This window comes from Schistosoma haematobium, chromosome 7, assembly GCF_000699445.3.
Source record: "Schistosoma haematobium chromosome 7, whole genome shotgun sequence".
NCBI lineage: Eukaryota > Metazoa > Platyhelminthes > Trematoda > Strigeidida > Schistosomatidae > Schistosoma > Schistosoma haematobium.
The window spans coordinates 6626834-6652080 of record NC_067202.1 but is presented as its reverse complement, the minus strand read 5'-3'; the positions used below and the strand labels follow the sequence as shown (position 1 = coordinate 6652080).

The window sequence follows — 25247 nt, the reverse complement described above, 5'->3', positions numbered from 1 at the left end:
TAAGTATACACAGACACACAGTGATCTTATTAATATGTTATTTATCTACTGCTGTGGGTATTCCAGAGCAAACGATACCTTTTCTCTGAAACCAACTTGAGAATAAACAACAATTCAGTCCTACAGATAAAAAACAGTACCAGTTATGATGGGAAAATGATGAGAAAACTAAGGATAAACAAACACAATGGCACACACAAACAAAAGTAATGGACATATTCACAACTTTAATGTGAATGAGTCACTATAATCTATTAGCGATTAAAATGCTAATTAAGGGTGGGCTGATGGGCGAGTGGATGGGTAAGTTGGTGGTAGACAAAGCGATAACTACACTAGTTCACTTTTATAGTTGAAGCGTGTTTCGAACACACAAAAAATGACAATATTGAAAACGCCAACTCTGAATTAATTTATTAAATATTCGTAGTTTAAATCATGGACTGATATTTTTGCCAGGCCATCATTGAAACACAAGGAACAAATGAACAACTGTTTCGTCTCAAAAAATTTCTCCCTCAAGATGTACTAATTATAGTTACGTGCTTACTAGTAATTAGCTTCAAGATACATTTCTTGAGGTCTTAGTCAGAAGCTGTGATTAGTGAGACAATGATCTACAACAGACAATCGAAAATAGTCGCGTAATATTGCAAATTCATAGGAGTTAAACATGTGCACCATCGGTTGCCGAATCAGTGGTCAAGAGGTTATGTACTCACAGCAAAATCTCAAGATTGTGTTAGATCCTCTGCGATGGGGTCGTGAATGTATTCTGCTGAGGAGTTAGATGCTACGACGAAACGTAATGAGGAGGTTCTAACTATGAAATGTAATGATAGATAAGCTATCACTGAACTGAAATACAGATCACTATCTCTTTTGTGCAAAATTAAACCGATTTAAATAAATACGCTGTCATCAAATGAGGATCAAGTTGTCCACAACATTTTCAGTAAGTCGTACTTAGTATTGCTGGTAATCTTTCCGTTCTTTTACAAGGTGAGTAAACTCAATTAAGGTGTGATTTGCATTTTAAACCGTAACTTTTACTAAATTTGTATTTATCATTCAGCATTTTGGAATGAATGTGTTCATATTAGACAATTGTGAATAACTCCAAACAATTGAACTGAAAATTACAATCTAATGTATAGCACTCATCCAGTCAATGAACGGAAGGTTGTCCCAAAGCATTAGACATGAAGCATTTAGTGAAATGGAGGACTAAAATAGAGCCTTAAGTATTATGCTTTATTTGTAAGATAATCTTTCAAAGTGTATGAGAAGGGTGATATAATGAAAAGAGGGAAATGGAAGTTTTAGTGGTTGGTTTGTACCTATCATTTTCGCCTACATAAATGATAACTTTAATTTTCTAATAAACTATTCAGTCAAATTTACGGGGTATTAATTGGATATGCGTTCTAAAAGTAGTAACACCTGTGATACCTAACGATAATTTATTCTCAAAAGGATAATGAGATTAATTCATATACATTGAAGTGGTCACAAAACGATCGTCGACCAATAACATATCATCATATTCAATGCCTAAAAGGGAAGTTAATTGGTAGCTTAGCTGGGTAGGTTTTCCGAAGGGATTTCTTTTAGAATACTGTTATATTCCACCCTCAATCTAATGTTGATCTCATGAGCAATAAATTTTTCGGCATCATAAAGGTTTTTCCGTTGAATATTCAGGGTTTTATGTTGTTCTCAATATAAATATTCAGTGACTCCATACTACATATGATAAAGACGACCAGAACATCCATACCTATAAACTTGGCTTAGGCTAACAACAGTCAATGACAAAACACTTGATCTACTCATCCCTGGTCTCCAATCAATCTGTTCTTATGCCAATCACAGTTCCACACATACGTAGGTGATGGTTGGAATTAAATAACAGATATCTTAACTGCTAATAATCCAATCAATTGTCTTTGTGGTTGTGGTAAATACCCTACTTCACGGCATTACTCATTCAGTAGTTCTGATGTATGCTATCTATCAATACTTGAAAGATATTTATAATCAAATACATTGTAGTTTAAATAAGTTATTCATTTTCAAGTACCACGTTCACCATCTGTGGATCAATAGAAAGAGTGTACTGTTCGGTAGTGTACTTACTCTTTGACTGGTAGACAAATATCTTTAGTATCATAATCAGTGATAGTTACTGAATGGGCAGAATGGAGTAATTGAGACTTGAAACTTTTTATGGCAGTTTGTTCGCAACTGATATCGTACAACTTTCAATTTAAATCAAACATATATATATATATATATATATATATATATATATATAATTTCAGACAACATTATGATATACTACTACTATCAATAATAATAGTAATAATAATAATAATAATGATAATAACATTACTTCTAGAATTTGAAGTCTTTAATTTACTGACAGCAGTTGTTGATGATGACGGAGATGAAGAGGTGGCAGTAGCAGCAGAGAATAAAGTAACAGGTATATATGGTCCTGTATTATTTAATCCAATTTTATCTGGTTGACTAATCACATTATCTACTTGTTGTATTGATGGTATATGTACTTCACAAAAATATTCACCAAAACCAGCACGAAAATAATATTCATTTGGTTGAGATTTTTTATCTGGATACAAATGTGTACATGTGTGTATATATATTTTTGAGATGATTAAAGAATGAAAAAGAATGGAATAAAAACATATTAAATTATTTATGATTGAGAATTTAATAAAAGTTGAGATCATGAGTCAATTGAAGCTAGACCACCATGGAAAACCTGGAAGCACTAGACGGCCTTTTCGTCCTATTGTGGGACGCCTGGCGCAAGACTGATAGGTCCTGGGCTCGAATCCCGCGAGGCGGGGTCGTGGATACGCACTGCTGAGGAGTCCCACAATAGGACGAAACGGCCGTCTAGTGCTTCCAGGTTTTCCATGGTGGTCTAGCTTCAATTGACTCATGATCTCAACTGTTTAAATTACTACAATCTCCACGAAACCCCTTCTGAATTTGGTAAAAGTTAATTAAGTATTGGCTTGTTCCTACAACTTCACGAGCATAAGACGTTATAATCTTATTTGACAACAGAACTTAAAACTTTTAGATATTCTGAATGACATCAGTGATTGGTCAAATAATAAGCACATGGTAGTGGCCATGATTTGGCTTCTTTTGTAAAAGAACGGAACACAGGTCATCAATCAAATATGTGGTTTTATTTTCTAAGGAATATCTATATGTACAGATATTAGTCGGTTCAATTTAGCCATTAAAAAGCTTTCTCCTTACTTTCACACCATTGTAACCTACAGTTGAAGACGAGACGAAATGGGTTACAGTGGCTCAGATACGCTTCCCTTAAATCTTGAGTTTCAAAATCATTGTTATACCCTCAGTTTCACCAAGTTATTCCTTCTTTAATCATATATCGAATTTTTACTTGAGCTAATGAAATTTAGGTTAGACTTTTACACAATATCTAATTAACAAACTAAATGACTTGAGGATAAATGCCTCAGGTCTTAGCAAGAATAAAAAATTTTCACGATTTCGACTAGAAAAAAAAACAGAGAAAAAACAAATACCTGGATCATTATTATTATTATGAAGAGATTCAAAATTTTCATTCCAATCTGATTGATCGTGCTCGTGAGTTGTCGGGGAAGTATTTAAATGACCCAAGTGAATTTCAAGCCACCGACCACCATCCAATGGGATGGCTTCATAACTATTTGGCCAAGTGGAATGACTGAAGTCTGTATCGAAACCGACAGGTTGCATAACCATTACATCTGATGTGACATGAAACCATCTAGTGAGTGAAAAAAACGAGACAATAAAGATATTGCTTTTTTAAACAAAATGTGTCAATTTTAAGAGAAATGGTAATATGTAAAGTGGTTGAAGATAACCTATGTTAAGCGTTAAACCTTGATTTCATGCTGACGTTCACCAGCAAGGTGTATCTGTACTCACGAGGGAATTGATGTTCCTCATGGCATTCTGATTTGTGTTACCTAGTGTCAGTTGTAGTCAGAAACGTGAACTATTTGAACCTTGATTGTTATAGGACTAGACGACATAACAATGGTTTTTACTAAGTGATTATATTAACTGAAATTTGTTTTCTATCGGAAACAGAAGCCAATTTTCTTGAAAAAAAAACAAATGAGAAACAATAAGTTTTGTACAACTCGACAGTGTGATTGTTCAACATTATCTAATACTAAATTTGAAACATTTAAGTTTCGTTATTATTATATAAGTTTCTAGTTACTGATTGAATTTCCCCATACTGGGATGAAACGGCCGCCCAAGATTCTGAGTTTTTAATGATATGGTCTAGTCTTAGGTCAGTTAGTGATTTAAACTATGAAAATAACGATTTACTAGGCTTCAGTGAATAAAAGATTAAAAACTATGGAGTACTGGACATCTGTTTCCTCCTGGTATGAAACATCCACGACCTCACAAGAGATCTAAACCCAGAACTTTCAGTAATCGAGAAGTGTGTTTAATCTTCATTGAGTTATAAACCAATGGTTTACATATGAAACTCTGGTGAATTTAAGATATTCCCCCCCTCCCAAAAAATTACGAAATGACCTAAATACCAAGGTCAACAGAACTACTCACAATTAAAAATAATATTGAAGCATAAACACAAACTACATACCTACAAAAATCAGACTGAATACAACGTACTTATTTTAGAGTCAATCATAGAAAAGAACAAGGTTTACAAAAATCTTTTGAAAAAAAATAAAGATATACGGCTGAGAAAGAGATCGACAACAATTTATTTCAGAGAAAAACAAAACACGGACTGACAGCAAATGGACATAGATCTGTCATTCATGCTGTATGATGATGACGGATAAATTAAAGATTGAGTTTTATAGATTAGGAAAGGAATTTTGATAATGTTGTTGTGATACAAATATATATATAAAGATTAGAAGGATACACACTGTGAAAATAATAATGAAACTAAGGCTATGAGTAATTTTGATAACAAAGTGATTTTATGAAAATAGAAAAGGGTTAAAGAATAAAATAGGAAAGAATGAAGGTAAAGAAATGAAAATAATATATATACAATACTCATTTATTGACTGACCAATCAATCATTATTATTCTTCCTCCCCATTTTTGCTTTATTTCTGATTACAAATTCAATATAGATGTAGAGTTTTAGAATAAACTAGAAAAAACAAACTATTAACGATCGATAAAATCTAGTGCTTCAATTGAGTTTAGTTTAAAAAGGGATGGTTTTTAATAATAAAATGATTTTTGTTCAAAATTGACGATGGTTTTAATGTGATCAGTTTCGAAAGATTGTCAAAGATTAATAAAATACAGTAACTACTGAGTACAAGTAGCTCCCAAATGCCCTGGTATGGCCGAGAGTGGAGTAGGCTCGCCCTCCCTCTCGAAATGCTCTCACACGGTCACGCGTATACAACCTCTGCCAGGGAAGTCCTATTCACTGCCTTCTCGTGGCAGGGATGTTGTTTACGAAAATGAAAGAATGAAAAGCGAATTTTCGGCGCTTTAACCGGATCTCAAACCAATAGTGCACATGGGCTCCAGTATCCTGCGGGAACAAATGGCGTATGAACCAATTATTGGTCACCGGCTACCATGGGACTGCATCTCCTCACGATGCTCCACTGCCTTGTGGGTTAGACCTTTAGGTCAAAGGCTCGGAGTGTGGCCCCCTAAGAAAACCACCTGCTTTGGTTTGGGCACCCGGGCAGTATCACAGCCCACACACAATTATGATGAACTGTTTATATTTATGGAAAATACTCTTCTTACTGCGATTAACAATCAAATGATCCACATTATTATTATTATTATTATTATTTACTACGTCATTTATTCACTCTCTTTTATTCCTATTCTGTGTATCCTTATTTTTCGACTTATACAGCAGCTCGCCTATGGTGGAAATTCGGCTCTATCTAACGTTCTCGAGTCACTGCCTGATTGAAAATTGTATGCTACCACTGAATACGAGTACTGAAGCAATTTTTCTGAAACCACGTGCACCATTCAAACTGTTTTTTTATTTGTGTGGCATATATGCATTTGGTGCCCTCTTGTACCAATATTTATGTGTTCAAATAAATAAATCAATAAATAAGTTTAAAGGATGTTTTTCCACGTGAATATTGAGAAAAGATGATGACAGTTATTTTAGATGATCAAAATGATACCTGAGAGACAAATATGGGTTAACTCAAGTTGCTGCATCACATTAACATGATGAGATGAAAAGAATGAAATGCACACTAACAGAATTGAAATAGTCACTAAGGGATTGTAGAGATTGTTGGATTTCATTTAAATCATGAACCGATCAATGTCAGATCACCATTGGGAGCATTGAACGGTTGCTTTGTCCTGGTATGGGACGCCTCAGAAGTGCGCATCCATAACCCTACAGACGGGAATTGAACTCAGGACCTACGGTCTTGCACCAGGACGCTTAATCTCTAAACCATTGAGTCGGTATACAACAGGGTTGATGTCTAATGAATATCCAATGAAATTCAACAATCTCCACAACCCCTTTTTGACAATTAACACATGCTTAATAGTGACTAGCTTCATGATGAAATTTCTGGAGTTCTAGTGAGCAGCCGTGACCAGTGGAGCTAGTCCATGTCGGGTGTAAGGCAATTACCCACCGAAGACAATGGGAGATGATCGCGCGATGTCGGAGATCGATTGAATTTAGACATTGACACCGTTGGATGATGGCTTAGTAGTCTAGAGGGTAAATGTTAGCATTCAAGACCGAAGGTCCTGGGTTCATAGATGCTCACATCTAAGAAGTCTCGTACTAGGACGAAACGACCGTCCAGTACTCCCAGGTTTTTAGTGGTGGTCTAATTTAGATCGGTTTATGATTTCAGTAAAACTGAAACAATCGTGGTGACAAAATGAAAAGGCATTTATGAATGAATACTGCGATTTAAGATATAAAGGAAGACAAAAAGAGACTGAATATAATTGCACTAATGCAACTTATTTGCAATAAATTATCACTTATAAAGCTTGTGTGTATCAGCATCTTTCGTGCTATATCTATCACACTATGAGTCCTAAATGTTTATCAAAAACAGTTGAAATGTGATATGACTAAAATGAATTAACAACAAAAACGGTAATATACAACACTTTCAATCCAGTTTTCTGTTATTAGCTGATAAAAAAAATGAAAAGATAAATTTATTCTCTATTTCATACACAAAATTCATAATACAATAGATTGCATATTGACCTAACCCTCTACATAACCGAATGTTTCAATGAGACATCATCTAAATTATTTGCAGTTATGTGTATGTTTATGTCCGTGAAATAAACACCGGAAATCTATGCAAAATGAATGACCATATAAAATATACATTGATCTTAAATTAGTTTTCTTTTGATTGTAAAAAAACAAACATAATTGATAACCACAGGCTAGAATTAGGTCAGTCTCAAAAACTAGACAACTTGATAATATGATATATCATGTTTTCTAAGTTATTTTAGAAAGAATACATGTCGGAAGTGAAACAGTTTTCATCAATCATATAAGATGATCATTGGGTTATACTGCAAACTGATTAAAGTTGTAATTACACTGTTGCACGTAGATGCAGTGATTATAAACATTTATCGACAGACACAGATCTTGGTATCGACGACACTTGATAGAATAGTGTGTACCGCTGATTTATCTAATCAGTTAGTTATACGCAACGTAGAATATGACACGTATATACTTCGGTTTAAGTTACCACACTACATTAGCCCAATGAGATAAAAGCATTTCAAGACAAATTCCAGAGTAGTGAAAATAGTAACAATATCAGTAGGAAGGAAGGAAAAAAGGTACATACAGATTTCAAGACTCAGGTTCTAAAGGGAGACAAAGAATGAATACACCAGCTGCATTGAGAACGATTAGCAGTCATGTTATTCAAAGTTTACAACCATTGATTACTATAATTGCGTAGATATCAACCACATAGTTTATATCTACTTACGTGATTTTGCCCTACTGTCAGTGACTTCATGGACTGATGTCACGTTTTGATTTGGGCAACCTTAGCTTTCTTTCAGACTACTCATACATCAGACAACATCACCCGTCGAGGAAGTCAGTGGTTGAGCATACGTAAGACACATCCCAAACATCTCAGTTGATAAAGATTCGTAACCTCCTTAACCGACATGCCATCTTTACCTAATACTCATACTAGGACATAACATCTATTTAGGGCTCCTTTGTTTCACATGGTGCCCAAAATGAAATCAGTCTGTGATGAAGACGACCTTAAGATGAAATCCATTTCGATAAAATCCCTTCAACAGAAAGAACTTTAAAGTTCAGTACAGTAGAACTGAATATGGCGAAACTCAAAAGTCATATTCAATAATAAGGAAAAACAAATACATGAGGGCCGACTAAGGTGCATTTCAGATTATTCTATTGTGATAGTCTGTGTACATAGCTGAATGCTTTAGCCCTTCCTTGAACTTTCGATTTCAACTTACCACATACATATATTCGCCTACTCCGCTTCTAGGCATACTCGAACTATGGGGGCTAGTGGTCCTATATGGTTCCCCAAACTGAGTAGTGGAACGGGGGTCGAGCTTACCAACCAGTAGCTGAGAGTTAAACACCTTAACCAGTGAGCCAGCGCTCAACTTTCAGTTAAAAATTGATGTGTCGACGAAAAATAAACAGGTCTTCCTGTTTAGTTTATTTGGGACCCGTGAGATCGGATCGTTAAACAGGCGCGCAAATATATTGATCTAGTACAAGTATTGATCAGCTCGCTTAGACTTTTTATCTAGTACTAATGACCTTCAACTGACCAACAACACGCTAAATGTGAGACAACAGCCGACAGTAACCTTAAGTGACTATTGGTCAAGAATCCAGTTTCCCACGCTTGCTCACTCGTCCGGTAGTCAGAATAGAGAACATCTCAAACCAACAAACAACTCCTAATGATACGATTCGAATTTATGAATCACCCATACAATAATATAGAGCAAACTCCTGACTACACATCAATAGAACTAAATTACAATGTGGAATAACTGAACCATAGGTGGTAGAGAACTGAATCATAGGTTCGTAATAAATTAACATTAACATGGGAAAGGTAAAAGACATAATAGCTTATGGATCAAACGAAAGCTTACAATTAGGGGAATATAAAAGTATGATTGTTTAAGTATTTTACAATAATACTATTGCTACTGCTAATAATAATAACACAAAAATATGAACAATAACTTCAAACAGGACCGTTCCGAAAGTTCAACTTGGCTTAATTTTTATGTTGATATAGCATAAATATCCTAAACTAAATGAAAATTTATCGTAACACAGTTAGTTAGTAGGCCTTCAAGGTGTCCAACAGTACATTTAGAGATATCGTTGTTAGGGTAGCTAGCCCGATGGTATCACTTTTACGTAACTCAATAGATAAAATAAAGCACCCGATTCATTTGTACTCCCTTACCATTCGGTATTCTGTTGTGCTGTCATTGAATCGGAACACACTGTCAACTGAAACATGTTATTGAAATGTATTATGGAATTCAGACATGAATAATAAATTAATTCCTTTTATTTCCGAAGATTACATGCTTATACACACAAACAAGCACATCTTCACAGACCACCCGCTTAGACAACTTTTAACTTCACTTGAATTATTCGCTTCTTGACATGTCATTCACATACTAGCGGTCGGTAATAATAACAGCTAATAACAGAAAACGCGTTCGCATTTTCTCTCTCACACACAGAGTTCATTTATGTTTCTTTAAAAAACAACTTCCTACGTAGACAGATAATCTAAGAAGAATGAGAGGGAGTGGGGTCTGGGATCTTGAGATAACAGAAACCATAAATGAATTTCGTTACGAGAAAACTAATATAAAAAAAGGATGCATAGTCCTAATAATGGTAAAGAATAACAAAATGATGAGAGTGGGAAACAAAATAGATTAAAATACATTAGTAACAGAAGTAACGAGGAAAACTGTCAGATAGATAAATAATGCAGTCTAATGGATATATATATATATATATATATATATATATATATATATATGCTAATTGTTTTTAACCACGTCTGAAAGCGAATTCACTATCGTTTATAACATTCGTGAATTTGTTCCACTTTCTCTCTTCCTCAATTTACCTATGTAAGTAAACGTACACACATATACACACAGAATGGAAAAAAGAAATGGAAACACACGTCACAGTAGTTTAGACTTAATCACGTTTCATTGAGAATTTCTGCTACTTCCTGATTAAATATTTGCACATGTATGTATGTATGTATGTATGCGTGTATGCATACTGTTGAATAATTTTTTCATTATAGCTTTAAAAAAATAATAAAATGTTCCCATTGTTATCGTTTTTAAATGGCATTCTCACAAGTAATCATTGTTTTCAAACCCAATTGTAAATTAAGACATTCATTCATATGGATAAAACTAACATGACCAAAATATTAATGCTATGAATAATAATATATGTTAGTATGGAGAAGGGATGCAGAGTTTTCATAGTGTAAATCACGAATTAATCTCAACTAGACCATTATTAAAAAAAAAACTTGGGAGCATTGAACAGCTGTTTCATCTTAGCATGGGACTCATCAGAAGTGTAAGTCTGCGATCTCGGTATTTTCGAGCGCAAACACTCAATCTCTAGACGACTGAGCCATAATTTAACAACATACATGTCCAATTACAATTAATACGTGACATTGAGATATATTATGTTCCAATTGTAAGAAATGGGAATTAATAAGCACTATAGATTATTAGGACTTTAATAAAGTAACACACCAATTTGTAAACGGGAATCTGATTTGTGTCCAAATAAAAATTATGTGGTACATAAAATATGAACAGAAATAGGATCAAATGTGTTCTATTGTAACCTCGCCATTGTATAAAAAAACAAAAAAAAACAAGACACTAGTCTAGAAAATCCATTTCCGAATGACAGGGAATATCTTTCCTGAAATATTTATCATTAAATTAATTCAACTTATTTCTCATACACTGGTGTTTATGTACACCTCTTTCAATCACACTGTTTGTGTGTGGAAAGAGTAGTGTGATACTACTCACAGCTGCTTAAATCAAACTAGGTATGGTGAGTATTTGAACTTGCTTGGAATGTGAATACTTTAAACGCGAAGATGACGTCACGCTTTCCAATTAAACCACATCTTCAAATTCCTCTTGATGATCAATTATGGTTATAAGTTGTCATATATACGTTGTTCAATAGTGCAAACGCAAGATTACACACGAAATCAAAACTGGAACCTCTTTACCACGTGGTGATCGTAATGTTCGCAGACTATCAATTTCTAATCCGATAGTTACAACTTTTTGATTGAGATCATGAACCGATCTAAGTTGGACAACCACTGGATACCTAGAAGCACTAGACGGACGTCCGGTCATATTATGGGACTCCTCAGCAATCCCCATACACAATACCTTACATCCAAGATCGAAACTAGGATCTGCGATCTTGCTGTAGGCACTTAACCCCTAGACAACTGAGCCACAATCCAATAGTGTATAAATCTAACTTCAACCAACTGACTGTCTTCGATGGGTAACTTCCTCAGACCCGACACGATTGAACTTCACTAGTCACGGTTTCCCGCTAGAACTCTGGGACTTTCCTCTGGAAACTCATCAACTTTAGTTACCTTGCGGTACAATGTGCTTCTTATTCTATATAGAGTGGTGAGTGATTGTTTCTGGGATGTCACAAACTATAACGAAACACTCGTCCAAAGTTTCTTGGTTTTTGTTTACTTGACGTCAGTTCAATATGTAATTTACATTTAAACCATACATGATCTCAACAAAATCCCTGAAAATTGCTCGACTACTAGCAAACCACGTGAAAATGTTAAGTAATGTAAGAACAGACAGTTACAACTAACAAACTACATAATTTGTAGGTGATGAATCTCATACTAAGACGAAAAAACTGTTTAACGCATTCTAACTCTCAATGGCATCTTAACTAAGATCAAGTTGCGATGAATACTACCTATCTCTACGAAATTATCCTCCACATCGAACCATTAAAATTGTATAACAGTTGACAACTAACCGTATGATTGGTTTAACCGAACTTATTGCTATCAATGGACAGCGAAGAACAACTACTTCTCCTGGATAGAAACTACCTCCGCCAAGGCTAGGATGTTTATTAGTGTCTATCTCCGATATAATAACTGGAGCGGTTGAATACTGTTGAAATTCAGTAATTAACGGTTGATGTGAATTAGAAAGAAGACCATGAGTTGTTGGTAGATTGGGTTCAAGAAAGAGATCTAAAAATGAAAGAAACAGTTTAATAGGAACTTATGTGAGGGTACAAACTAAGACAAAAAAAACAAATATGGGAAATAATACATTTTGTTTAAGAGATATAGAACGAAACCACATCCTCGACCAGAACGTTCTGGTCGATGATGTATTGATCATATCTTCACTCTCCGCCAAATGTTAGAACACCGTCATACTTTTCAAAGACCAACAATCTTAGTGTTTCTCGACATCAGGGCTGCCTTCGATTCGTTGGACAGGACTGTTCTCTGGGATTATCTATTGAAGAAGGATGTGCCTGAGAAGTTTATTAACATCCTAAAAGCCCTATATACAAACACCTCCATTGTTCTATTCGAGCAGTGGGGTTAGGCAGGGTTGCCCAATATCACCATTCCTCTTCAACTTTGCCATCGATGACATTCTGGAAACAGCTCTGGTGGATGTAAGTAATGGTGGTGTGGACCCGTTGCCTGGAGAAGAACTTCTCGACCTTGAGTATGCGGACAATATTGTCTTATTGTGCGATAGTGCCTAAGCCATGCAATCCGCACTTAATCAGTTGGAAATCAGTGTCCGTAGGTATGGTATGTGCTTTGCACCTTCGAAATGCAAAGTACTTCTACAAGACTGGCAGGATCGTAATCCTGTACTCACCCTGGATGGTGAGCAGATAGAAATAGTCGAGAAGTTCGTGTATCTGGGTAGCAGCATAAGTGCTGATGGTGGTGTGAGTGATGAGATCAATGCACGTATAGTGAAAGCCAGAGCGGCTTATGCCAATCTGGGCCATCTTTGGCGCCTTCGTGATGTTAGTCTGGCTGTAAAAGGTCGGATCTACAACGTGTCGGTGAGAGCAGTTTTGCTCTATGCTTGTGAAACCTGGCATCTCCAAGTTGAGGATGTTAGACGACTCTCTGTGGTTCGATCATCGCTGTCTCCGAAGGATTGCTGACATTCAGTGGCAACACCATGTTAGTAAGGCAGAGGTTCGGCATCATGTGTTCGGGCACAGAGACGATAATGAAATTGGTGTCACCATCTTGAAACACCGACTTCGGTGGCTTGGACATGTTCTATGAATGTCGTCCCAGAGAATTCCACGTCGCGCATTATTTGCCGACTCTGGGACTGGTTGGAGAAAGCGGAGAGGTGGTCAGTATATGACATGGTGTCGTGGTATGAAAGAAAGCTGCAAAGGGCTGGCTTGTGTCGGTCCTTTACGACTCCCTGGTTGGGGTCATAGAGATGGTGTGACACAGTGGCTAGAGACGTTATCAGATATGGCTCAGAATAGAAGCCAGTGGCGATCATGCTGTAACCTTCTTTTACTTTCTTCATAAAACGTGGTTGTACCTCCCTTAACTGAAAGATTTCTTCTGATTGTACCCTTCTGTTCCCCTACTATTACTATTATTATTACACTACCTTACACCAATCTCTTCGTTATTGTTTTTTTAAATATTTTTTTACGTTCCCCACTTTTTTCTTCTTCTTAAATTCTCATTGTTTTGTGTGGCGCATATATATTTGGCGCAATGCTGTACCAATATATGTGTTCAAATAAATAAATAAGAGATATAGACAGAAAAAAGTAGATGGAAGAGAACTAGGACTATTTGACCAAATAGTTGAAAATCCCGAGTGCTTTTCGACGATACTCTAGACTATAAAACATGATAAAAACATAAACATGTAGGAGAACTATGCAATACACTGCTAAAGTTGTACATAATTCATCAATAATAGTTGCGTTTACATTACTTACAAGTTAATGGCTCAAAAGTCTAAGTATTACTTGTGTATGTTTGGACCATGAAGTAAGTGGTTTCGAGGCTAGACTTAGAGTACTAGGTAAGGATAACAAATCAGTTAGTTGAACTGTGAATATTTATCAACTGTGTTTGGGACAGGTATTACATATGTCTAATCACCGGCTAGAACGATACGCGATATTGGCTGGTGCAGGAAGTTCGAAGAAAAGTAGGGATGGTCAAACCAAAACGCAACGATAGTTCATGAAGTCATTGATTGTTTAACTGATGAGTAGTCAGATACAGACTATCTGGATGCGATTCGCGTGATAACTGTAACAAATGGTTGGAGACATAGGATGAAATGGCTCATAATCTATCATGTATTTACTCTTTGTCCTTTCTTAGATCTTCAGTTATAAAATTGCCTTGTGCTTTTTGTTCCACAATTCATTCTTCCTCAAATCATATTGCCTTGACCAGATATTAAACACCTACAGAAAGACCGAAAGCCATGAATTGGTTCCCAGTCGAAGGGTTATGGATGGGAACTTCTGAGGAGTCCGTAATGTTTTTATTACCATGGATACTGTTACTACTTCTATTGGTGTTAGTCTTCATAAATGTTATCTTGCTATGCTAATATAGTGCAGCAACCTGAACCGATGAATGTATGTGCTAAGACTGACTGACTGACTGACTGAGAGATACAAAAGTAAAAATGGGTTGAGTTATCCATTGATCCTAATTAATCAAGAATGAAAACTGTTCTCAAATCGCTTTATCTTCGTAAATCACCTAAATAATAGAAAAAAATGTGTGCAAATCAAACGAAAACCTCCAAACACACCGAGAATAACGAGATGAGTAGGTCTTATATTGCTGCCTTGCATATGTATGTGTGTGTTGAATGCACATCTTACCATCAAAGTATTAATACTACTAATGCTATTAAAGAGTTATGACATTTTGTTTGATAATGTACGAAAAATTATGCTTGCCAATTTCACGAAGGTATGGCTTTCGATGTAACAATGTGTCAAAAACGCATGAGTACAGACATAGCAATAAAGCATTTAAACTTACCAGAAAGACGAATATTTACAGCATGACTAACCAAACTACCTTGACCGGGAACAGAAGCTTTACATCGATAAGAACCTTCAAGCCATGACTTGTAGTGAAGCATTAAAGATTTCGATCGATTAATTTTATCAACTGATGTGGGATGTTTGAGAAGTAGACGACCATCGAGAGTATTAACATTTCTAAATGCAAAAATTATCTACACATAAATTTAGAATTAAGTATGCCCAGGTAAACAAATTTATATTGACTGTAAGATGAAGATGTGTACGACATATCAACACTTAAAATGTGGTGCTAGCGAATCGCATACATTGAACAATGGGGACTGATGTCATAAAGCATTTACCTTTAAAAATTATGGTACATTTATCTTTTTCTGGCAAAATACTTCCTATTTGTGACAAGTATTCCATCCCTGTTTACACTATTCGAAATGTATTCTAAGCGGCCCTCGTAATTCAAATTTGAAAGACAACAAATCTAGCAACGATCACTAAAGTATGTATGCATCATTCATGGGTGTTTTCATTAACGCTTAAATCAGCCGTGTTACCGTGACTAAGAGTTGATGGGGAAAGGTGGCTCATTGATTAAAGCGTCCTACTTCTAAATTTTGAACGACATGCTGGGAGCTCCCGCCACTTTATTTTGGGTATCTGATGATTGTTATGGTTACATTAGTAACAAACAGAAATCCATAGAAGCAAAGATGCTTCAACCTCTGGTTGGAATTCAACCCAAGGTTTATTCCATAAACACAAATCATTCTATCAACTCGAAAAGAATATTGTTAGTAAGGTGGAATATTACTTATCGTAAATTAAGAGAAATACAGCATACTTTTAATTTTCTAAAGTACAAATGTATCGAAACGAAGGACTTTTAAAATAGTAACAAACAGAAAACAAATAAATCTTCTTACACAAATGAAGAATTTTCAACAATAACTTCAGATTTTTCAAATAACACATTAGATTCTTTTAAAAAATGAAGACGTCCATTTAAAAAAATCAAATCCAAAGGTGCATGGCGTATTGCTAGCCAGGAATAAGTTGCTTTAGGGTGACCGACTTTGCAAATGAGTTGACTGTGACCACGCCAAGGTATGCAGGAGTCCTTAGGTTCATGTATAAATTTAACATTTGAAGAAATGCCTGTTAAAACTGTTGATAAGGAAAAACAATAATAATAACGAGGATAACATACTCAACTAATCGATAATGTAACAATAATTTAAACTTACATTAAAACAACATACACTACTGATAACGATTCGATTGTACCTAGTGAATATTAACTAATAGGTCTTTGCTACAAAGTCGCTTACTGTTCAATTTATGTACACAAGTTTAGAACTTTTGAGTGGCATTAGAGGCATAACATAGGACAGACCTAACTTAAGTGGCCCAGATTTATTTTCTACCTATCCTTTTTTACATTTTTTGTTATGCACTAATTACTCCTTTTTTCTCAACTCAAATATTGCACTGAACAAAGTATTCCATACTTTGAGAAAATGTAGACAAATCTAACTTGTTGTGATGGACTTCTAAAGATACTATCCAATGCTTTACAGATACTATAAATATACTATATATATAATGACTTTTAACCAGTTACAAAGCACCTCCCGCTTGGTAGTCTTTATTTGATTTCTGATAGTCAATGGCATAAAAACATGGAGATTCGAAAACTATTGAGACGCCAAATTATTTGATTTCTTAATCAGCCATAGCCAACATAAAGCATGACAGATATAAGCTAGACCAAGTTGTCATACTACATCAGCATGATAAGATGAATATATATTAAGATGAATAGCAAAGCAGTTGGCATAATTACAGCAGCAATGATAATGATCAAGGCTAAATATTTAAAATATGGTTCGAGGAAAAATGAGAAGGCACACATAGAAGTGAAAGTTAAGACCTAGAGGAAAATAGAATGAATGTGTTTGTATTAGTGTATCTGTTTCTTAGCCGTTATCTAACTTCTGCAGTCGTTGACCATGGGAATCCCAAACAGAAAGTTTCCAACTAACGTGTACCATACAGGTAAGGGAAGAAATGAACTTAACAACAAGTTGGGAATGACATTTATCTGAACGGAAGTACACTATTGTTACCAGTTTTGTCCCATGACACCTAGAGCTTAAAACTCTGAATTACGACTCAATCACGAAGTATGTACAATGTTAAGCGGTTGAGATCAATGGTCAAGTCTCAAACTGATGGTATGTACTAGCCCACCCACCTACAACGCTATTTAAATTTATTCGAATGCTAACCATTGTAGATACTTAGTTTAGCAAGGTGACGAGTCAAACTCACCGAGGGGTGAAGTCATCTTGTGAGTGACAATACTGAAGTTTAATGATTGAATTCTTAACTGTGTTAGAATGAAATACTAGAAGACTATCAGTTAACTTTTAAGTTATCCAGTGACACCAGAATATCACCAATTTGTTCTACTGAATAGAAAGTGAAATCACTCATCAAAAACGAGAATCTGGTAAATATCATAAGTTTAAGTTACATTCGTAGATATGAATATCAGTGTCACAAATACAACTAAAGGGATGAGGAAGTGACTTGAGAAAATCTAACTAAACTCTTCACAATCGATATGATAAACAACTCACTCAACCCACAAATATGAGTTGATTATAAACATACAATAAGAAAAATTATGTCTATGAAGCCACTACTTAACACAATTTCCAGGAAGACTGAATGAGCAGACATAAAGTCACCAAGTAAAAACGTCAGCCTGATGCATTTCTGTGAACCCGTAATAACGAAATCATTTATTACCACAGAACTGATAAAACTAGAAATTAGTTATACGAGATAAATATTTATTGCGCGAGTTGTGCGTTGTCAGAAAAAACTACGTAAAACAAGGCTTTTGTGGGCAGTTCGAACACAGATAAACGAAGTTGCAGTTTACAACCAAAGATTATCAATGACTATAAGATGGTGAATGTTCCACAAATCAATCCAATAGATTAAAATCAAGATTTTAGTAAGGCCAGTTGGTGACATGTGGATTTCGATGGACAGTGAATAAAATGCATCCTGGGGTGACTACTGTAACGGAGCAGGTGTGCGATATAATGGGATCACTTCACCAGAAATTCGTCCCAAAAATGTGTGGACTTAATAAGCAAAAGATTTGGCTGATTCCTTTATGTATAAGCGAGTAGATTGTGAAAAAACTACATAAGTTATGAATGTTTTCACTATTAAAAACAACACTGAGCATAACGGTAGTAAATAAAAGCGTCAAATGAAACAACTAACTTCAACTTTACAGAGATAAAAATTCACAATTTTTAACAATAGACTGCAATATACATTAACAAATTTCAATGCAGAAAGATCAAACTGACACAAAATATTTATCAGAAGTTTACGAAACAGTATTTTTGCACTTATTTACCGGACAAACAATACATGAAAATAAGGACACCACGCATATCTCATGAAAATAAATTTTCAAGCGGGCACATGAAAACTACGAGCAGTATAAATTACGTTTAGACATTTAAACAAATAAAATTGCTACAATGCACATTACGAAACTTAAACGTCCTTTCATTCCTGTTTTTCGTTGAAGTGATCAAGTTCTAGTATCAAAAATCTATGTATCTGTAATTATCCTTAGTAAGTACTCAGCTTCAAAAGCGAAAACCGTAGGAATGGATGAGATAGACCTAATTTATCAACACTTTTTGTCGTCATTTGTTTTTCTCCAAAACTCCACTCAGCGTATATAGACACTATTTTGTTTAAAAATCCTTGTAAAAGTTGAATTTCATTATTATTGTGCACTTTTCACATGTCATACTGATTGTCGTTAGCTAAATACACTTGTTTGTATGCACACCTCGTTCTGACTTTATTGGCTGTAGTCTTCCAACTGATTACTAATAATTCCGTTGGAAATGTTTCAGCTCACATTTAAAGCATATTCCATGTCAATTGCACGTGAACAAATTGATTATATATCTGGCATTCCTTGGACTTATTTTTCCCACATTATCGTGATTGTGGTGAAGATACCACAGGTTTTGACGTATTAATTCCATATATTTGTTGGTCCGCACAGGACAGGAAGTCAATTGGCCTGTGTGAAATTTTGCGATCCGGAGGCCTGTGAAGACTCCCTCTGAATGTATCAACCAACGTCACTATAACTATGTGTCCTGCTTAAGAATCCCTGTAATTTCCTCAATTTCCGAAATGAAATCTAGTCATCTCGAAACCTCAATGTTTCACCTACTAATACCAAATTACACAAATTGATTGATTTTAGGTCTTTATCATAGTCACTTGTTAAAGTTTACTTTCACTAACAGACTCAAGCACATCTCTTTTGATTAATTGCCTATTTCTTTTCTTGGTTTTTGTCATTCCAGACACTTAAATACATTGCTCTACACATTCTTCCATCATTTAATAAACCTAAAATTTACTATCGGCTGGACGTCACACAAATGGTAGTTAGCTAGGTCGACTAATAATAAAAATATGTGGTGAAGTTTGAGCACAAACATTTCCTCATATTTGATTTCTTTGTGATGGGCTGTTGTAAACATAGATATTTTTGCCCTTACTTCTCGGTCCTACGATGTGGTACGAGGTCCTTGGAATTTTCTAACGTTGATCGTCTGGACACGCGACTACACGTACCCCGGTAACATGGCAGTTATTTGGAGGTACTTTCGCCTTACGTACACATATTATGGTTTGTTCAAAGTCAGTGTAGTCACTAGAATGAGGATTTACCACATTTCTAGGCACTCTACTCTTTCGTCTTAATTTGAAAGATTTGAAAATCAAAATAGTGGAGTACAAGCACGGGGCTGCAAAGCGAACAATATGAATGGGTGTAATAATCGAAATGACGGAATAATAAATATAAAACTGGTGAAAAATGGCAGCTTGGTGGATATGGGTTTCTGTCTTTTCTTTGTGTATGTTATCGATTGTAGGAGAACAATACACTCCGTCAGTCGGATATTAAGTGCCTTTAGCACCTGAGTAGCACCGAATGAAATCCTGTGACGGTCGTTGTAAGACTAGTTGCATAATCGGCTTTACGTGGAAGCTGACAGTCACGGTGGAGCGTAGGGTTACTTGTTTAGACAAACAATACTTTTCAACATTCAACACAAGATAAAACGAAATATAATGACTATACAAAATAAAGAAGTGAAAGAATACTTAGACTCCACTTTTTATACATATAATTAGTTGTTTGAGGTCAACTCTTAAACAATCAACCTAATCTGCTACATTTGCTTCCCCCTAGAATCAACTTCCGTAGAAACGTCAGTTCAATTAACCTAAGTTCCGTTTCCGCAGTTCAAGGGAGAATTACCAACTCGCTCACTTTTTGACTTCCAGTGAATAACGACTAACTCCGTCAACACTCAACGATAGTCCATAAACGTTTCTTTATTTCCTAGCTCGTTATCTTGCTTTGCAGCATTTAATTTCTTCCACAATTATCGCTGACGGTTTGCTGCATGCCCTCTGTATGGTGATCAGAGATTGCAAGAGAAAAAGTGTGAGAAAGTGAAACAAGAATATCTAAGGAAGTGCAGTGAGCGGGATACCCAACACCATGTTGGTGAGGTACGATTTTTTCACGCTCTGTCCGGCTATCAGGTGTTTACTCGCCTCTTGAGTCGCCCTCAAATAAAAAAATGAAGAAGAATCTACTTCGAAATCAATGATAAAAATCAATCATAACTGAAAAACTACTCCACTGATTGCATAAAATAATAAATTAAAAAAAGGAATGTAATGCATATACAAAATCAGCAAGTGAATGAGTATTTGAACTCTATTTTTTGACACATACTTGGTTGTTTGAGGTAAACTTTTAACCAATCAACTTCAATCATTACAAGTTTCCTAGCATCTTCACTTTGACAAAGCAAGGTTGTGGTCTGTACTGACTTTCGTGGTTGTATTTCCGATGGTTCCCAAATGCGTTACACTGTCAGGGTTGAGAAGTGATCCGCTCATCATTGAAAGTGAAGCTTTAATTTTTACTCTAAATCTAGCCTTTTATCCATGTGAGCGTATCACAACAGTAAACAATTCACACTGAACTATTATTATTTTGATGTCTTAGGGTCACAATGACAGGTGTATCAACTTCGTCAGAAGTTGCATTCGAATGATGAGTCACGTTTTTAACGTGTGAAATGCATTGAATACGAGCTCACTCGTTCTGTAGTTTTCCCAAAGCTTATGGTATTTTCGAGGATTTTGTTTTGTGACGTGAATATTTGCTCTTTCATTTATTTTTAGTGGGACACCAAAGATGTTTCGGAGCTGTGTGATTGGTGCTACGAATACCTGGACATATCTTCCAGCTTTGTTCGAGTTGCTAAAGAAATATTTTGTCTAAAGATCATGGTTCTTCGATCATTAACAATTTACATGGTAGCTACTCTGCTGACCTTATTAGTTATGGTGTGGGGAGTGATAGGAACACCTATACCGTGTAACATATCCGATAGATGAGAGGTGCAGATACGAGATGGCAGTATTTGAAAGAGGTAAACAAGTAAAATATTCGCAAAACCAAAGCATACGAGGCGCTCAGCCTTGTTTCAGTACTTTTGATTTTTATATCAAGTGACCTCGGATGATCCCGGTAAGTGCTACAGGTGCCTTGAGTTTGCGTATGATTGTTTTAGCAGATACCAGAATTTTGATGACTTCTTATAATCTAGTTATTACTATTATTATTCACAAACACCTTATGGGTACATAAGTGTTGTGAAGTAACCATTTCGCGTTTCTTCAATAAATGCAATAATACACAAGTTTCAATAATGTTAGCATTATATTTGCCATATTTGAAAAAATAGAGCAATAATATTAGAATAATAATAAATCAGGTTCTGTGTGACTGAGAAGAATAGTGAATTGAGTTTAAAGAAGGAAAGGAAGAAAATATGGGAGTAGAAATAAAGGAGACGTGAAATATGCGAATAGTTTTATAAGCGTATTTATGAACACAGAACAAGAATAAACGACTATGTACGTATCTTCAAATTAGTAATAAAAATAAAATAGCTAACAATTAAAAAAACTTATCATTGCAGTAAGATATGACGCTAGAATAAATGCTTGTGAAGTCACAGTCTAGAGTGATGCTATGAAAGTCTCAATTAAGTGAAAAGGATAATGAAACATCAATATGTATGAGTCATATATGCACAGTGAAGATAAAACGAGTCTGAAAAGTCAATTTAGATATAATACAAGTAATTATCTTAATTACAAACTGCGTAATTTGAGGAATAATATTTATTTAGAAGGAAAAGAGAGAAACGGAGTGTACACCTAGTGAAAGGGCTCAACCATAATAATAATAGTAATTGTGTGATGAATATCGACCTCTAAAGTAAACCAACAATTTAGAAAAATAGAATAAAAATCCCTTAGTGCAGTCGAATAAATATATGTAGACTTATGTAATAGTATACAGAGTGAGATCGGATATTAATATAAACATTTGTGCAATAATAATTAAGATTTATGTTATGAAAGTCACGACTAATTGCAAAGGATAATCAAATATAAATCTCTTTGTGTTATTTTTATGCGGTGATGATAAAATGAATCTGAGAAGTTAATCATTTAGGTGTGCCGTGAGATAATTTGTTTTTAGTTATAGACTTTGGATGTTTAGGTATAAAATATGTTTAGAACGAATAGAAGAGATGAAAAGAATATCTAATGTGTCGAAGGACCAATAATGATATTTATAACACTAATAATTATAAATACGAACATAAGCGGACTTCATATATTAAGATGAACAGAAAGAAAATAAATTAAAATAGACGTGAAAAGTTTCAAAGGTTACATTTTGCTTTTCAGTCAATTAGATGGATGACGGACCTTGTTTGTATAAATCATTATTGAATACATTGGTATTCAATAGGTGACATAGTCCACTTTTGGAAAGAAAACCACCAGAGAGACTGCTGAACCGGGTTGCAGTTTCACTTCAACGGAGGCTCACTGGCAGTCTGTTCCACATGGTTGAGTATCGAATAACGAAGAAGTTCTGGCGTAAGTTTGTGTGGGATCTTGGAATCTCTAGAATATTCTCCTCATTGCATAGATTGTGGGATGATATCATGGAGTATGAAGGGGTGGATACCAAAGATTAGGAAATACCGTTAACAAGCCGGTAGATAAAAACAAGTTTTAATTCAACACTTCTGATCCAAAGAGGTTTAAATTTGAGCTCTTCACATCTTTGATGATAGTCTTTGTTGTTGGAATACCTTCTTCGAACACTAGTTTTAATCAGGTCATTATAACTGCAATTACTGTAAATTGAAATACCATATTCAAGAATGGGTAAGATACATGTTCTGTATAATAATGATCTCGATTCGATGTTATTGAAGTTTATCATTATGAATCCGATGAGCTTTCTAGCTTCGGATACTTGAGATGCAATGTGCTTAGAAAAGTTCAGACTGTTGCTATATCTTAAACCCAAGTAACAAACAGCGTTAAGAGGTTTGAATGAATGTTTTTGTATAGTCAGATTTAAGTTAAGGCAGCGGCCATTGTGAATAAACCCACTTTTGTCAAGATCGAGTGGCAAATTCCACGAAAGTGTCCATTCATCTAACTTGTTTATTTCTTCTTGGATTACCGTTGACCCAAATAATCAGCCTTAATTTTTTTTACGGAAAGAATATGCTGAAAATCCCTTCAAGGTGTCTTAGTGGACAATGTTGTTACTTATTTGTTCTTTCTCACTGTTCTAGATTTTAACTTTTACATAGGTATCTTGTACCCACGTTTTATGTGTTGAGACTTTTGTTAGGGCGTTTGTTATCTGACAATGGTTAAAGATTTACACTTATTATCGAACGTTGTCTTTGCACGTTTTCGAACCGATAACAATTAGGTGGTGTCCGACTGAAATCAAGGTTACTGCGCAGTTTGGCTGATGGTTTTCGGGGTTTGACCGCCTGCTAGAGACGGTTACTGAAGTCCTTGCATTTGGATATTTGATCCCTTGTCGCTAGGAGTGTTCTTATTATTTTTCAGGCATCGAACATTTATTTATCAAGCACTTTTGTACTGCTTAGCATGATATCTTGTGCCAGGAAAATCTTTGGCTATATGGCACGGACTGTACCTTTATATGTGGTTTGTTTCCCTTCTTAATTAGAACAGCTTAAATTGCATACGTTGTTTGTGTTTTGTTATATCTTAGTATGAGTCACTCAAACATGCCTTACATGTTTAGTCTGACTAAACAAACTTTGGTTTTTTAGCTGTCTTTGCATAAAATATTGGGACTTTGGTCGTTACAAACTTACTGTTTGAGATTTGATGCGTTGATGAGTATCCCAAATTTCGAGAATTTTACTGGTCCACCCAAAAAATTTTAATTTTGTTGTAGTGGTGAAGCAATCCACATTTGTAGATGAAAAATAGTTATTTTTTATTATTGTCGAGGAGCGTGAGCGGTCACCCTAGTCTATTATAAAGTCAAATAATAGCTTACGAGAAACAAATATCTAATATGTACAAGTGGATTTTTTCCGGCCTCCTCAATTTCGTCATCGGAAAAAATGATGCAGTTGTTTTTCAAATAGACGAAATGCATTCTGAACAATAAAAGCTGAGGTTACGGTTGGTTAGAATCATCTCCCTCATCTTCATTGTTTGCCGGAAATTAACACACCCTCCCTTCTGTTTTGATATTAATTCCTTTTAAGGCATCCATTAGATTGCAGATATGTATTACCTCCAAACTCTGTGTTCCATACGCTATTTGTAAACACTAGTTCATCAAGTAATTTGAACAAGAATATCGCACAGTTTATGCTAGTAGACCATTGGCAGAGCACTGAATTAGTATTGCATATTAGCATACGATACAGTATGAATATTTAAACAAAATAGGATAACAGGAACAAAC

At 35.2% G+C, this 25247-nt stretch overlaps 1 protein-coding gene across 1 annotated transcript in view; it reads right to left on the bottom strand.

Annotated features, from left to right (window-relative positions):
• IGDCC3 (Immunoglobulin super DCC subclass member 3) overlaps positions 1-19554 on the bottom strand; it is an 88952-nt gene extending 69398 nt beyond the window's left edge. Inside the window, exons 1-6 of the mRNA XM_051208410.1 lie at positions 18705-19554; positions 16186-16426; positions 15261-15442; positions 12203-12425; positions 3597-3823; positions 2396-2635 (exon numbers count right to left, since the gene is read on the bottom strand). Of these exons, the coding sequence (XP_051064319.1) occupies positions 2396-2635; positions 3597-3823; positions 12203-12425; positions 15261-15442; positions 16186-16426; positions 18705-18741 (1150 nt within the window). The 5' untranslated portion in view covers positions 18742-19554. The remainder of the gene's footprint in view (positions 1-2395; positions 2636-3596; positions 3824-12202; positions 12426-15260; positions 15443-16185; positions 16427-18704) is intronic.
• Between the last annotated feature and the right edge of the window lie 5693 nt (positions 19555-25247).